Source organism: Dendronephthya gigantea, unplaced genomic scaffold, assembly GCF_004324835.1.
Source record: "Dendronephthya gigantea isolate DGI-Jeju-01 unplaced genomic scaffold, DenGig_1.0 000125F, whole genome shotgun sequence".
Taxonomy (NCBI): Eukaryota; Metazoa; Cnidaria; class Anthozoa; order Malacalcyonacea; family Nephtheidae; genus Dendronephthya; species Dendronephthya gigantea.
Genome location: NW_021163135.1, coordinates 322,150 through 336,721, shown reverse-complemented (window position 1 = coordinate 336,721; position 14,572 = coordinate 322,150). Strand labels below are relative to the sequence as shown.

Here is a 14,572-nt window from a genome sequence, read left to right as displayed (position 1 = left end):
CGGAGATTTAAAATAAAATAAAATGCCGATGGGAGTGCATTTTACGTCCACTTGACGATGTTTTTTATTGCTTTCATGTTGAACCATTGTTTTGTTTTGGACATTTAAAAAACCCGCGTATATCTGTTGCGTGGAAAGACTGGACACGACCCCCAAAATTTGGCTTCAAATTTCCGGCCGGAGGTAGCCTTCCAGTTCTTTTGAGTTCACTGGTCTGATGTGACATTTCAAATGTCATCTACATTAAACGACCCCGACATGCGTTGCGAACGCTTGTTGTTTACGACCCAACATGCGTTGCGAACTCTTGTTGTTTACGACCCAACGTGCGTTGCGAACGCTTGTTGTTTTGCAGTCAAACGGAATCCGCTGTATCTTAAACACAAACATATCAAATATTTAAACCACCCAAATTGTCGATAATGTTTTGACTGTAGAAGCCTCTTGAATATGCAAATGTTTGACTTGTTTGTTTTGATGATGCCAACCAAATCTGGATAATTTGAGTGTTGATAGTCGCAAGTTTCGAAACGAAAAGTTTTCAAACCATCGGGTAGTCTAGTACAATATTTGTTGAGATTTAATATTCCACAAATTTACCGAAATGGACGACATAAATACTTCGACCGGAGCAAGAGCCCTTTCGAAGGAGAATGTTCCAGCAACAGAATTTTCTTCGCAGTCCAATATAGTGGCAAATATGGAGGTGTCTGATACAAAGGGTCGATCAACTCTCATAAATCAGGACTCGCCCTCGGGAACACTAGAACGCGATTCTAAGGAGGGCAGAAGGAAAAACTCGGCTGAAATGGACATGGACCCTGTAGAAAGTGGCGGGTTTCAAAGGTTTGATAATATGCAAATAGAGGTTAGTTCTTCGAGTTTGACCTATCATTTGACAAATTAAATATTTCATGTACACTCCTTGACTTTGCTTTGTTTACTTTTGGTGAGCTATAGCTGTTAGCAATATAGACATCGGCTGACACATTTGTGTACTATTGGAATCGGTCCATTTGTTGTTTCTGGCCCAGAAACAGTACAGAGACTTGATATTACTATTGCCCACTGCCGGGCAGTGGGCAATAGTAATATCAAGTCTCTGTACTGCAAAATGTAGACTTTTGAGAACAATAATTAACGACACCCAGAATTGCCGTCATGCCATTCATTTGCCTGCTTTACTGTTTTCATGTAAATGAGCATACAGAAATTCTTTCGTTATTCGTGAAACTATTACTCAGCATATCAGTGTATATACAAATTTCCCCACTGTAAATAATTAGATTGTAGAGCACTGACAGGGTGTAAGGAATATACAGCAGACACTCTTTTTAGTCGTGTCCCCGCCTAGAGTATATTCCATTCCACATCATTCTCTGACATTACTCTGGCAAATTAATGACATGTTAGTGAGCCTACTGCCAGAGCAAAAGGCTGCTGAACTGGTTTGTCTTCTATAACCTTATGTTGCTTGTAAATCGCATAAAAATCATGGATATACATGTTGTAGTGTTAACAGAGGCCCTACTGTATATTGTGAATTGCAATTTTCTCATGCACAATATACAACAATAACAGAAAGTACCTGCTGCTATTACTGGTACTGGTATGCTAGCAATTTAATCATATAATATATGGGATTAAAAGAATTTCTAGCCAATGGTTAATTAGATTTTAAAGATATTAAGAAGCATTTTGCTAAGGTGGGCAAAATTTAGCATACTGCTAGCAGATGGCTTGGTACATTGAACTTGATAGTGCAAGATTATATTGTTCTTGTAAAGCAAACCCTGTTTGGTAGAAATACTATATAAATTTATCATGTATGTACAGCTCAGCAACCCAGATTTAATGCTAATGTTAAAGGGGGGAAAGAGGGCTTAACAACAGTGGTATTTTCACATTGGTTTTCTTATAATGATGGATAGGCTACTTGATTTAAAATTGCTGAAATTTCACATTAATCTAAACCCCCCCCCTGGGCCATTTTATTCAGAATTATAGGAAACCAAACCTTACTAACTCTTGACGTTTTAAGAAATATTGCAATTCAAACTGTAAACAAAGCTTTTCTTTGCATTACAGACTTAACCCTCTCTTAAAGCTTTAACAAAATTTTCCTAAAAAATTAGTCATTTGCCAAATGGATGATGTACTAGTACACAATAATATTATATCTCAGATTAGCATAATCAGTTTTAAAATTATGGGAATAGAGCTGTAGATGTTGTGTCGATACCATTTTTTAGGGAATTTATATGAAACATTACTGCTTTTGGATAGTGTACCCCTTGGGTAATTTCTGGATAAATCTTTTACACTTTTCTTGCTATGATGCATGCTTTTGAGGTTGTTATAATTTTCTATTTTTTTGCAAATCTTCTTGTTTTGTCCTTTAGTAACAATCCTCACTAGTTTGCTAATAGTAATAGGAAGATTACTTGGTCCATATATTCATTGACAGTAGCTTTTGGCAAAACTCATTTATTAAATTATTTAAGAACTATTGAGCAACTAGGTCTTAGTATAAGGCTTGTTCCATTTAATTGTAATTGTGAACATGTCAAGCTGGATGATGTGATAGAATATTTCTATTTGTGTGCCGTTAACGATGGCCAATTTAAATAGAGATCAAATTCTTTCTCTCTTTTGTCATTACCATCCACCTTTAGTATACACCCGACTATTGCCTATTACAAATCCTACATTCTGATTGGCTACTCAACCATTGTCTATTCGTGATGGTGAACGTTTGGGAAAAATTCGCTCGCGCAACCGTATAAAATTTAATTAATTAAATTATTTTTCGGTGTAATTGTGGTGTATCGATTATTTTCTCGAAATTAATATATCTAGGTACAGGGTGTATCTCGGACTCGTTGTCTAATCGTTAAATAGAAATACCGTATTTACCGCAGCGGCGCTCTTTAAAAAAATTATTTGTGAATTGTAGCAAGAACTCGATGAAATAAACAAGTTTTAAATGTCTTTTAATTGCCACTAAATATACCCATTTTGCAGCAGAAAACTCTTACACTGTTCATAGTCACATGCAAGTTTACAAAATATCAATGTCACTGGCGCTTTCAAGTTGCCAGCTGCTGTTTCTTCGTGTATGCCAATGGTGCCTAGCTATTCGTCGTACTTTTCAGTACAAGAGGCTTTAAATGGCTCGTTCCAACTCGCGTCTGGCGCATGAATGTACTTGGCACAGCCTCCTGGAACAATTACACGATCGACTTTCTTTGCTTTCAGTGACTCATAAGCGCTATCCTCCAAATGGGATTCGTAGTAGTCCCAAGTTAACAGTCTGTGGTTGAATGAGGATTCTCCAAGGAGTTGATCCAAACTTTGTTGATCGTAACGTCTATTAGGTATTCATCCAAGCGTTGTCTGAAGTTGCAACGACTGCTTTATGTTTGAACTCTTGAGTCAGTATAGCGGCCATGCCGGTCTATTAAATGTTTTTTATTATTGTGTTTATACGTTTTATTTAGTGTTTCATGTACAAAAGACCACTGTCATTTCTGAACATCGTCTGAGCTTTTCCCAATTTTGTAAACATAAGGTTCTTCTCGAACCTTACTCCTTCGGCTATAGTTTTAATTTTTAATAATAGTGTTCATAGTCCAATTTGTTGTTAAAATATCCATTCAAACCCACTTTTTTGGAAATTGGAACGAAACAGCAAATATGCATGTGACCGATGTTTGCCGGAGTGAACCCTTATATAGCTATATCTACTCTGACCAGGTGATCTCGCAAAGCATTTAGTGCGCGCGTTTTGTTATTTATATATTTCGCAACGAATTCTAGCGAATACAGCATGAAATGACGGGTTTCATTATTTCAGGCGTTGTTTTGGCGTTTTTTTGTTAATTACGGTGAAAGATTGATGGAATAAGACGTAGTTGTCTTTTTATAGAACTTCACTGAGGACAATGATATACTAGAAAATCTATAATTATTATTTAGTTAGTTTGGGTTTTACGGGAATTTGATTTTGCAGTCTTGTATTTGGTCTCATATTCCATAGCATTTATCACCAAAACACGCCAAAAATTATCCGCATAAAAAGGTGTTTTCACACAGCTTTATCTTTATTTAATATTGGCTATACTTTTGTTATTTCAGTAAATATTTTCAATTCTAAATTTTGTTTATGTTCATGTTTCTAACCCGCTATATTATATTAAATTAACGAATATGTTGTACTACAGCGGCAGGCCTAGCCAATATTTATTTTGAAACTGAAAAAATGTCCTTTTTGACGGCTTCGCTGCAATACTTGAGAAAATACAAATTCTTTCGATGCACAAAACCATTACCAGAAATTTGCGACATGATAATTTGCATTTATACTAATTTGCATTTAACTTTCAGCATAATGGCCTTCAACTTTTACTATAAAATACATATAGTAAATATACAAAACCTAAAAATGCCTTGCCAGACGGTGCCTACTGTTTGCCGACCTCTGGGTCAATAGAACAGCCGTTTCCCAACGTTTTAATGATCGAATTACTTACCTTAGGTATTTCTACGTTTGGCCAACTGATTGTGAACAAATGTGTATATAGCCTTTGTATTGTTCAAGTTCCTGATAAGACTGATAATATTTTTTAAAGTGATTGCAGTGAAAATCCGAGCCGTACAGAAAAGTTTATACGCAAATACAAAAGACAATATCTTTAACAATTTTTTTTGGTATATTACACGCGTCAATAATTTATCAACTACCTGAATCGAGATATTCGAATCAATGTGAGCGATTTTATAAGTTCGTTGACAGAACACGGATAAAAACTTTGAGCATATATTTTTAAATTTGGCAGATTGCAGAAATGCCCAAGCTAAAAAATTTGGTCACCAAAACGTTTCTAAACAGCTGCTCTACCGATCTAGAGGTCGGCAAACAGTAGGCAAGGTCTAAGGCAACGGCATTTTTAAGTTTTGTATATTTACTCCATGTATTTTATAGTAAAAGTTGAAGGCCATTATGCTGAAAGTTAAATGCAAATTAGTATACATGCAAATTATCATGTCGGAGGTTAGCGGAGGATTTGTGAGCGCTTTGTGTGCGTTTAAATATATTTTACGAGGGACAAACGGGAATAAGGTAAGCGAACGAAATATTTATATATTACGGAACTAGACAACTTCGAGTAATAACTTCAAGTTTCGTTGGCAAATTTTGTCCGCTCATGTCATTTTTATTGCCTGTTTTATAATCATTGCCATCTATTTGACATGCATTATTACAGTAATGGTCGTATAGAAATCTAAATTTCATAAAATTCGGAAGGGACAAGTCGCGATTTGTAGAATACGATAAGTAGTTAGTGGGCAATGTAGGCCGACGCTTACTCTACAATGCCTTGCTTTCGTTTTTTGTGGTTCACAAACAGTTTAGCTAATATTTTGAATGAATTGTGCTCTTCTGATACAATTTCACATAAAAAATATTTTAATTAAAGCAATTAGATACGTGCGTTCGACGTGTTACGCAATCGCGTTTTTCTGGTGATGCATTGTCGAACGTTTCCCGGACTGGCCAGGGAGTAACGCGATTTCGTCAGCTCTTGAAGAAAAAGACTTTCCATTTAAAGTGTCAAACGATAATAAATCACCGCCAGGAAGAGCAACCTGCTTTTCGAAGCTTGAAATTCTTTAGAAAGCAATAAACTTCGGCTATATTTTTACCCTCCATGGTTCCATCGCTTGTTTTTGAAGCGCGCGAGATTTGAGCTATTTGACAAGGTTCGGTTTTGCGCTGATTGACAAAAATATCCGACTCAGATCACCTACCCCATAGGCCAGGGTGTTAGTGAGGTCAATAGGATGCAAATCATCGTCAACTTCACTGCACTTTAATTTCGCCCCTTGTTTTATTCCTGTGTATTCTCAACAATCATGTTTAGTTTTTCACGGCATATGGCCAATTAACGGTTTCCAAACATGGTTTTAATTTCGTTTGGAAAATGCATTTTTTCATGTTGAAAATTTATTTAGACTATTAGGTGGATATGTACTGAAACCATACAAGATTTCAATCTATTGTTTCATTGCAGGAAAACAATGGGGGTACAAAAACCATGTATCGTTTGCAGAAGAAGAATAGTAGATACTATTTCCAACATCCATACTGTCGAGTGATCATTGCATATATCATTGTGTTCTTCAACTTCCTTATATTTGCCGAGGATCCTGTATCGCATAGTCTTGTAGAAGCTGAACTGCCAGTGGTAGGCAATGACGTCGGCTTTCTTATATTCAGGTAAGACAGCCCAGATGATTAAAGTTGAGAACGAATAATAAAAATACACTAGCGTTTTGCTATTTATTTACCAATCGTATGTCACAATGTCTTTGCAATACATAAGTGCAAAGTGTAAAATGTAATGTATAGGCTGCATCTGTCAAATATATGAAATTAGTATAATTACTAAGGTGATTATTGAAAATTCTGGCCTCTGATTGGTCAAGCAACCTCGGTTCGCTTAAGCAACCATCTAAGCGGTTTTTCAAAATGGCGGCAAGTTGTTTCTATCAAAGTGACAGATGAAGAATTGCGTTACTTTAACGAAAATACTGTACCTGAAAGCACCAAAGAAGTTAAAAAATAGGCATAAAATTATTTTCAAGGTAAAAACCTCTTTGTAGAACGCTTTTCAACTTTATTTTGCGAAAACATCGTTTATTTAGTCGCCGTAAAACTGTTGAGATATTTGTTCACGTTTGTAAAACATGTATTCTCTACAACAGATTCTTCATTTTCTCAATTATTCACCTCAGGCTCGGTGAATATCACTGAATGAAAACCTCGACTTCGTCTGGGTTTTTATTCAGAGATATTCACCCCGCCTTTGGCGAGTAATTGTTAATTAATATAATAAAGTAAAATCTCGGGTATAAGAACTGAGTGCAAAAGGAACCTATAGCCAATGAATTTTACTATTGTATTCATTTTATCGGTTTTTCGAAGTCTGTTTTCTTTTTAATCAATCTTGTTTTATTTTCCTCAGATACCCACCTGGAGGTTGGTCTGTGTTGAAGGTGTTTATTCTTCTCTGTGGTATTTTGGTCGGCATGTTAATTGGGAAGTTTATCGTCCACAAACGTTTGTTACGAAAACTCCTCAAATTGCGAATGTTTCAAGACGATCAAGGTTCCTGGATGATCATGTTTTTAACAACAATTATTTCTCTGTTTATATTCTCCTACATTTTTAACGGCTTTCTAAGTCTCGGCTCAGACTTGGATCGATATAAATTATCAAGCTTCTTCGGCGTGTCTAATGCAAATTTCATGAAATTCGCTGCACTCGGAACATGGACAGGCGATTTTGTCACTGCTTGGATGGTTACAGATATGATGTTGCAAGTAAGTACTACGTAATATTTTTTGCCATGGTGCACATGTTTTGTGTAGAATACTAATACTAATATATTGAGTATTGACTATCAAGGAATTCAATCTATCTACATTTTTTTGTGATGGAGTGAGGGGGGGGGTTAGTGCGAGCTTTCAATCTGAAATAAAGAATTGCGCCGTGTGAGAAATCTCTAGAAACAAGGCTAGTTTTCTTCAACGAATTCAAACATAATTGATTTTCTTTTATTAAGGAAAAATTGTATCCGACATGGGCTGTTTATCTACGAGCAATTTGGAAACGAAAATGGCATCGTATCATTGCATTTTGGGCAGTTTGGATTCTGGCAACAATTATTGTCGCGACCGGTATTACTACAGATTTTATAAAATGGGATGATCTCAATCGTGATTTTGTCTCTACAAATGAATTGTCACGCGCCTTTCTCGCGTCAATAATTCTTGTCATGGATTTACTGATCGTCATGCAGGTCAGTATGTTATGCAGTATGTGTAACGTTTGGTATGTATGTCAGTATATGTGACGTTTGGTAATAATTTGGTAATGTTGGCGAAGAAAATATTTCTAATTAATAAACATGAATATATATATGTATATAGCCCGCACCTCAATTAAACAGTACAGCTCCCCTACAACCCCTCCCGACATCAATTAAATAGTCTAGATAAGCCCTGGCTGGCGTAAAATTTATTGTCAGTGATCTTCTAACATGCATACCATAATGCGCCAAATATTGGTCAACCTGATACTCTAATTCCATAATCAAAATCGAAGCTATTTTCCGAAAGCTACAGCAGAGAGCAAGGTCCACCCGCCATTTTCTTTGAAAGTATGTGCTGTATGTCTGACAAAACTCTTCGACCAGTTTTGAAATTCGATTTTTAAACGCTGTGCTTTTTGTACTCGCTAGTGTATACGCTTAAGAAAATTTAGGTTTAAAAAGCCTGAAAGCACCCAAACGATATGAATTACTTTAAAAAACAACTATGATCAACATGTTCTGTCCGTTTCCCCTGAGGTGGGTTATAATTTGACCAAGGATTGACCAATGTTTGGAAGACGGTAAATTACCTTTTCTCAGGATAACGAATCCCATGTATGTTATGACTTTACTCGTTTACTACAAATGTATTCTAAAATGTATATTTAAGGTGGCTCGCTACAGTTTTTTAAAATATTGAAAACTTGTGGTTTTTATTTAAAATTTCAGCACGAGATTTCTTGCTAAGGAAAAGAAATTTCCCTGATATATTAACCAACATTCTAACAGTCAGAAATTGCCCATAAGCATGACGTCATTACCGTTGTTATGGTAACAATGCCGTTTCAATATGGCCGACATTTTACCTATTCATGCATTTTACTCGAAAACAAGTTCGGCTACCCCAATTTTTTATTTGATAAAAAGTTTTCTTACAAAAAATGGAAAATTTGAACTAGTTAAAAAAAATTCTATAGAGCCAAAATTATTAGAAATTAAAAAACGTGATTTTTCGTTATAGAAATTTTTTGGCTCTATAAAATTTTTTTAAACTTGCTCATATTTCCCATTTTTTTTGTAAGAAAACTTTTTATAAAATAAAAAATTGGGGTAACCGAACTTGTTTTCGAGTAAAATGCGGGAATAGGTAAAATGACGGCCATATTGAATCGCCATTGTTACCATAACAACGGTAATGACGTGATACTCAAAGACAATTTTCGACTGTTAGAATGTTGGTTAATATACCTGGAAAATTTCATTTCGTTTAGCAAGAAATTTCCTGCCAAAAATTTCAATCTAAATCATTAGTTTTCAATATTCTTAAAACTGTAGGGAGCCACCTTAAAATTTCCTTTTTCCTAATTCTGTCAAACAATGGTTTTTCATGCCAATCTTCCATTTTAACGATTTCGCGTGTCATTATATTTGAAATATTATTTTGTATACAAATCTTAAAATCTTTCACCATAGGGATTTTTTAAAATGGTACAAAAAGTAGGCTAAGCACTGTATATGAGATGAGGAAACAGGTGCAAATTTGTTAAAACGATCTGGATGCATGATTGTGCCAAACTCTAGGTAGGATTTTGGCTAACTGATTGACAAGCTTTTTTTATGACTGCGGTTTATTAACTCGCATTGCGCAATGCGCAAGCGAGTTCTTAAAATGGGAAGCGTTCTTAATATTTTTATGGTCGAGAATTTCGCGACCCGCAAGGTGCGATAAGGTGGGCTGACCTGCAAGCCACGAGCTACGCAGGCGTGGTTGCTAAGCTAAAGTGCATGCTGCATTGCTGAGTGCATTCGTTCATGACGTTCATCGTTTTCTTGAGGACAAAAGACGATAAAAATTCAAGATATTTCGAAATGTGGCTTCCAAGTGCCATATTTATCTTAACGCTCACCTTACATACAACTGCACACGCCGAGCACAGTACCCTACACTAAAAGATGCCGAGCGTTTTCGAAACGGGGTGTTCTGTTGCTGTCATGCTTTTAAACTTCATGTTGAGCCAAAGTTGCTTCATATCGCTATGAATTCCCTGATCAAACTGAATACAATCTCAAATCAATCTCACGAGTTCTCACGAGTTTTCACGCCCGTTCCGTTGCATAGCTGAACAACTATGGCAAGCCCAAACACACGCCTGAGTAAGCGTCTTTTTTGTCATTGCCCTAGCTCGACTCAAGCAATGCGAGTTTAATGCCTAGCGGGCATCTTGTTTATTTAATAACGTTGCCAGTGAAGTAGCATAGTACATATAAAAATTATAGTACATTACAAATTTTTTGGCCAATTATATTATAACTGTTTTTTTAGGATTGGGATTTCCCTCACTTTCAATCAGCTATTGACATTAAACTACCTGGTGTAAACACATCGTCGATTCACTTCACCCCACCGCGTTGCCTGAGAAAAGAAAATTGGGCTGTGCATGTCACTGGTAAATGGTTCAACTATGGGATTATATTTATTGTTATGATTCTTGATTTGAACATGTGGAAAAATCAAATCTTTTATGATCCTTTTACCTTTGGGCAATACACCGATTCAAACGGGTACATATACACTGTGTCTAACACAACGTTTGTGAAGTACGCGAATGAAACAACTCTTTCTTACAATTGGCGTTGGAATAATATTAATCCATTGACCAACACAACCTATGGTGCAGATGACTTCAAAATGAATTCAAAATATTTGGATTTTTCATTGGGCGTGAAAGGTTTAGCTTTTGTTCCTTCCATTGTCGCATTTATTGTGTTTGGCTTGCTCGTATGGTTTTATGGCCGCGACGAAGCAGTAACTGTCGTGCCAGAACGAAGTCAGGTTGATGGAATAGTGATAGATGAGTGGAAATACGAAGAAAAAAAAGAGTCGGATAAGGGTATGTGTAAGATATCAAATGACCTTTTCCAGCTGTTATTACTTGATAATATCCGAGACAAAGGTATGCTAGGACTTATTTTCTGATATTAAAGGGAAAAAATGTGATCTGTTTACTTGAGACCACCGATGTTGCATGAATGAATACATTTTTTCAACAAAAAGGCAGTAACTAGAGAAGTTGGAAACGTGCTTTTCATGGGTTCGTTGTTAGGGAAAGCAATAATGGTACTCTTGCAGAAGCATGAAGATTGTAAGCCCACCTCGCATTTAGACTTCGTGTCGAAAAAGGGCAAAAAATCCCTACAATCTAGGGCAAAATCGTAGAATTTCGCTTTGTTGTTGGAAATTTTCTGGAAGTTGCTGATTGCTGTTATCATGTTATTTTACCTTGACGTTTCCGTCATGTTATTTTACCTTGACGTAGCTTACAATTCATGTTGTTTATATACCCAGTTCTCAGCCCATCCTCAGGACACCTTAAAAATGTTTTATTGAGGGAATTAGAAAAAGCCAAGAGATAAATTAGTTTCCTTAAATGGTTACAGCTGAAGTCATGAAAGAAAGCATATAGTTTATCAAGTTCGACTAAGATACGTGGATATTGAAATAATGAACTACATAAACCTTATGTATTTTCGTTTTCGAACTTTTTCTGTTTTAAATTTAATTTATAGGCGAAGGAGGTGATAAGGAGAAAGTTGAAACAAGCGAAGATCACGCGGAAAAAAAGCCACGTCCAACCTCTGTTCCAATGCCTGTTGAAGAGGACAGTAGTAAAAATAGGCCTGTGCTCACCAAGTATGAAACGAAAACGCTGCCGTAATTGTCAGGATCTATATGTATTCACAGTATATTTATGTATGAATGGTCACATTATTGATTATTTAGCATGTAGAATAATATTTGTTCAAAATCTTTGTGCCATAACAAAAGTATTTATTCAGTTTTTTAAAGAATAATTTGACGTATTGAAATTCAATATTCACGCACTTGCATTTTGTGTGTACGCATGCATGTATATATATTTTCTATTCATTTAAATTTAGTGAAATAAGCACACGCAACTTCAGTCTTTATAACAGTTGCCCCTCAACCACCTTATACGCTACAAAAATGCGGCTTAGCCTTGGCCATACATTTTTTCCGTTCTGAAACACGAAACATGAATGATCATAGTAGCATTGTACTATCTTAAAAAGATTTTACTTAGTAGACTTTTAAATGTGTGATAAATTTTTAATATTGCATGTCGAAGCTGTTGTATTATATGTTGATATTCAAGGGATAATCAATAAATCTTATCATCATCAATTTCGCACCAATGCAGGTGAGGACGGGAACGTCAAGAGTACGTAAGATGGACGTGTAATATGGCGCGAAAATGTGGGTGTGGCGTTGTTTTGTAGACGACGTCGTCTCAGTGCTTTAGTGAATAAACACATTTTTACCTAGGACTATAGATCCATCAAAATGGTTTCTTTAAAGATACCCGCATGTACAATATCCTCAATTAGCTAATAATGTTCATCGTTTGTGGTGTTAAAACAGTTGGTGAATCAATTATGATTTTTGGCACTTCAATCGATGCAGGTAAGTTTTAGAGGTTCAAAGGGTCTTAATTTCGAGTGGAATTATACAGACTTTAAATTCAAGCCAGGAACAGTTGGTGGAAAAGTGAGTCAACTATCAGTCCTCCGGCAGGAATCGAAGCTACGATTTTGCGATGCCGGTGCAATGCTCTTGTCACTAAGCTACAGAGGTAGCTGAAAAGATTTTTGTATTACCACCTATACACATTAACCACACTTGCTCTTGTCAGCTACCCCTGTAGCTCAGTGGCAAGAGCATTGCACGGGCATCGCAAAAGCGTAGGTTCGATTCCTGCCGGAGGACCGATAGTTGACTCATTTTTCAATCATCTGTTGCTGGCTTGAATTTGAAGTGTGTATAATTCCACTCGAAATTAAGACCCTTTGAACTTAGAGATCCATGGTTTTGTTCAACATTTAACGTGATTTTCAAACAGATTGTTCACGTTATCACGTATTTCATACAGGCAAAGTATAATTTTTTTACGACCTTGTTCCCAGGGACCTTGATTCTGGATTCTGGATCGACCAGCCGCTTCTGACTTCCGATTGGTTAAATGACTTCCTAAATTATGTGTAGTTAGCAGAATTTTATTTAATTATTCCGAACCGAGCAAATAAATAGGGGTGCGATCAAAGGGTGCGGTAAATGGCGTAAAACAAGACTCCAATAACCATGATCTGCACCTTGATTCTGTTAATTTATTTATTCTTATTTAAAATACTCACGAAATGTTGGGTATTTTGAACGGCCGATCCCAGGACTTTCCTCTTCGCTCCCCCCCCCCCCTGTGGCAGATCTAAGGGTCTATAGAATAAATTACTACAGCTTAAAATCGGAATTGCATTTGCAGATTTTCATCAAAAAAATATTCTTTTCAAATCTATAACCAATAGCGTTGTTATTAAGGTGTTTTGAATTTATTCGTAATTTATTCTATAGGGGGTTGCCCCTATAAAGTCCGAAAAGGCCCTGGGAACGAACGGTTGAATTTGTTTACTTTTGACACAACATTTCTTAATTTCGTTTTTCTTTTTTTCAGCATTGAAAATGAGTAAGTGCAGTTTGCTCTATGAAAGACAAGAAGGATTGCCCAAACAAAAGGTATTGTACACACATCAAAGCTTAGCACAATTTTATTAATTTTATTTGATATATATATATATATATACAGCTTAATATATATACAACACTATCGCCCAGAGTTTGCTCACTAGTACTTCAGTAATAAATTAAAATTTCTGTGGAAAATGTAAAATATTTTGGTAGGTCCAGCATAGTGTGGTCAAAAGACAAAGACCTAGTACTTTTGAAAGCAGTTGCAGCTCTAGGTGTTCTGACACATAATCAAAGGTCAAAAGAACGTGGTCTGGGGTGGCAAATTGCTGATAATGTTAGTACTTTTAGATCAGGCAGTCACTTTGAGAGGGTCAGAGAGCGCTAACGTTTGGCAGCAAAGAAATATCGTGCCCAAATGGCTAGAGCACGATGCGACAGGAGAAGGTGGTGAAGAAATGACAACGAGCTACAGGAAAAGGTGGTGAAGAAATGACGGAGTATGAAAGCAGAGGGTGGAATTGGAAAAAGAGGAGAGGGAGTTAAAACAGGCAGAAAAACGGGAGCACATGTAGATGCAAGTGAACCAAGATATGGAACTTTTGCAGGTAATGCAACAAAGTCAGCAACACTTCTAAAAAGTTAATAAATCTAAAATATTTTGTGATGTTTCCAATCATCCACTCCACAGAGATTCGAACCTGACTCATCTCTTGGTTGAATTACATCATCTCGGGTGTTAGCTCCCTTTCTCTAAATGGTACTTGTAGGTGAACCAAAACAAACAGACGACGAAAAATAAAAAAACACAAAAAAAACAAAAACAAAACAAAACCAAGGCGAGGAAACATCTGGAGGACAACTTTTAATGATTATGACCTCAGTGCAATGGGTCTATACACATGGCACCAAATGGGTTTCTTCCGTGTCACGTCTCATGATAATTAAAATTTGTTGTTGACAGTTGACAGTTGTAAAAAACAGCTTGACGTTCATAAGCGGTAACTACATTAAGATTTGTATACCAAACTACAATTATACAATTACAATGACTCTTCAAAGTAAAAAAACACTTGTAGCGTTGAGAAATTTCGAGATATGCAATAAATTATATTTTTGTCACGTGAAATTCGACTTATGAAAACCGAATCACTCG

At 36.2% G+C, this 14,572-nt stretch overlaps 1 protein-coding gene across 1 annotated transcript; it reads left to right on the top strand.

Moving 5' to 3' along the window:
* The first annotated feature begins 273 nt into the window (after positions 1-273).
* Positions 274-12,050, top strand: LOC114535794 (transmembrane protein 117-like). Its single transcript, XM_028557119.1, has 6 exons — positions 274-868; positions 6,075-6,280; positions 7,029-7,386; positions 7,629-7,865; positions 10,201-10,768; positions 11,445-12,050. The coding sequence occupies exons 1-6, from the start codon at positions 605-607 to the stop codon at positions 11,591-11,593; spliced, it is 1,782 nt and encodes a 593-aa protein (XP_028412920.1). The 5' UTR covers positions 274-604; the 3' UTR covers positions 11,594-12,050.
* The last annotated feature ends 2,522 nt before the right edge of the window (positions 12,051-14,572 follow it).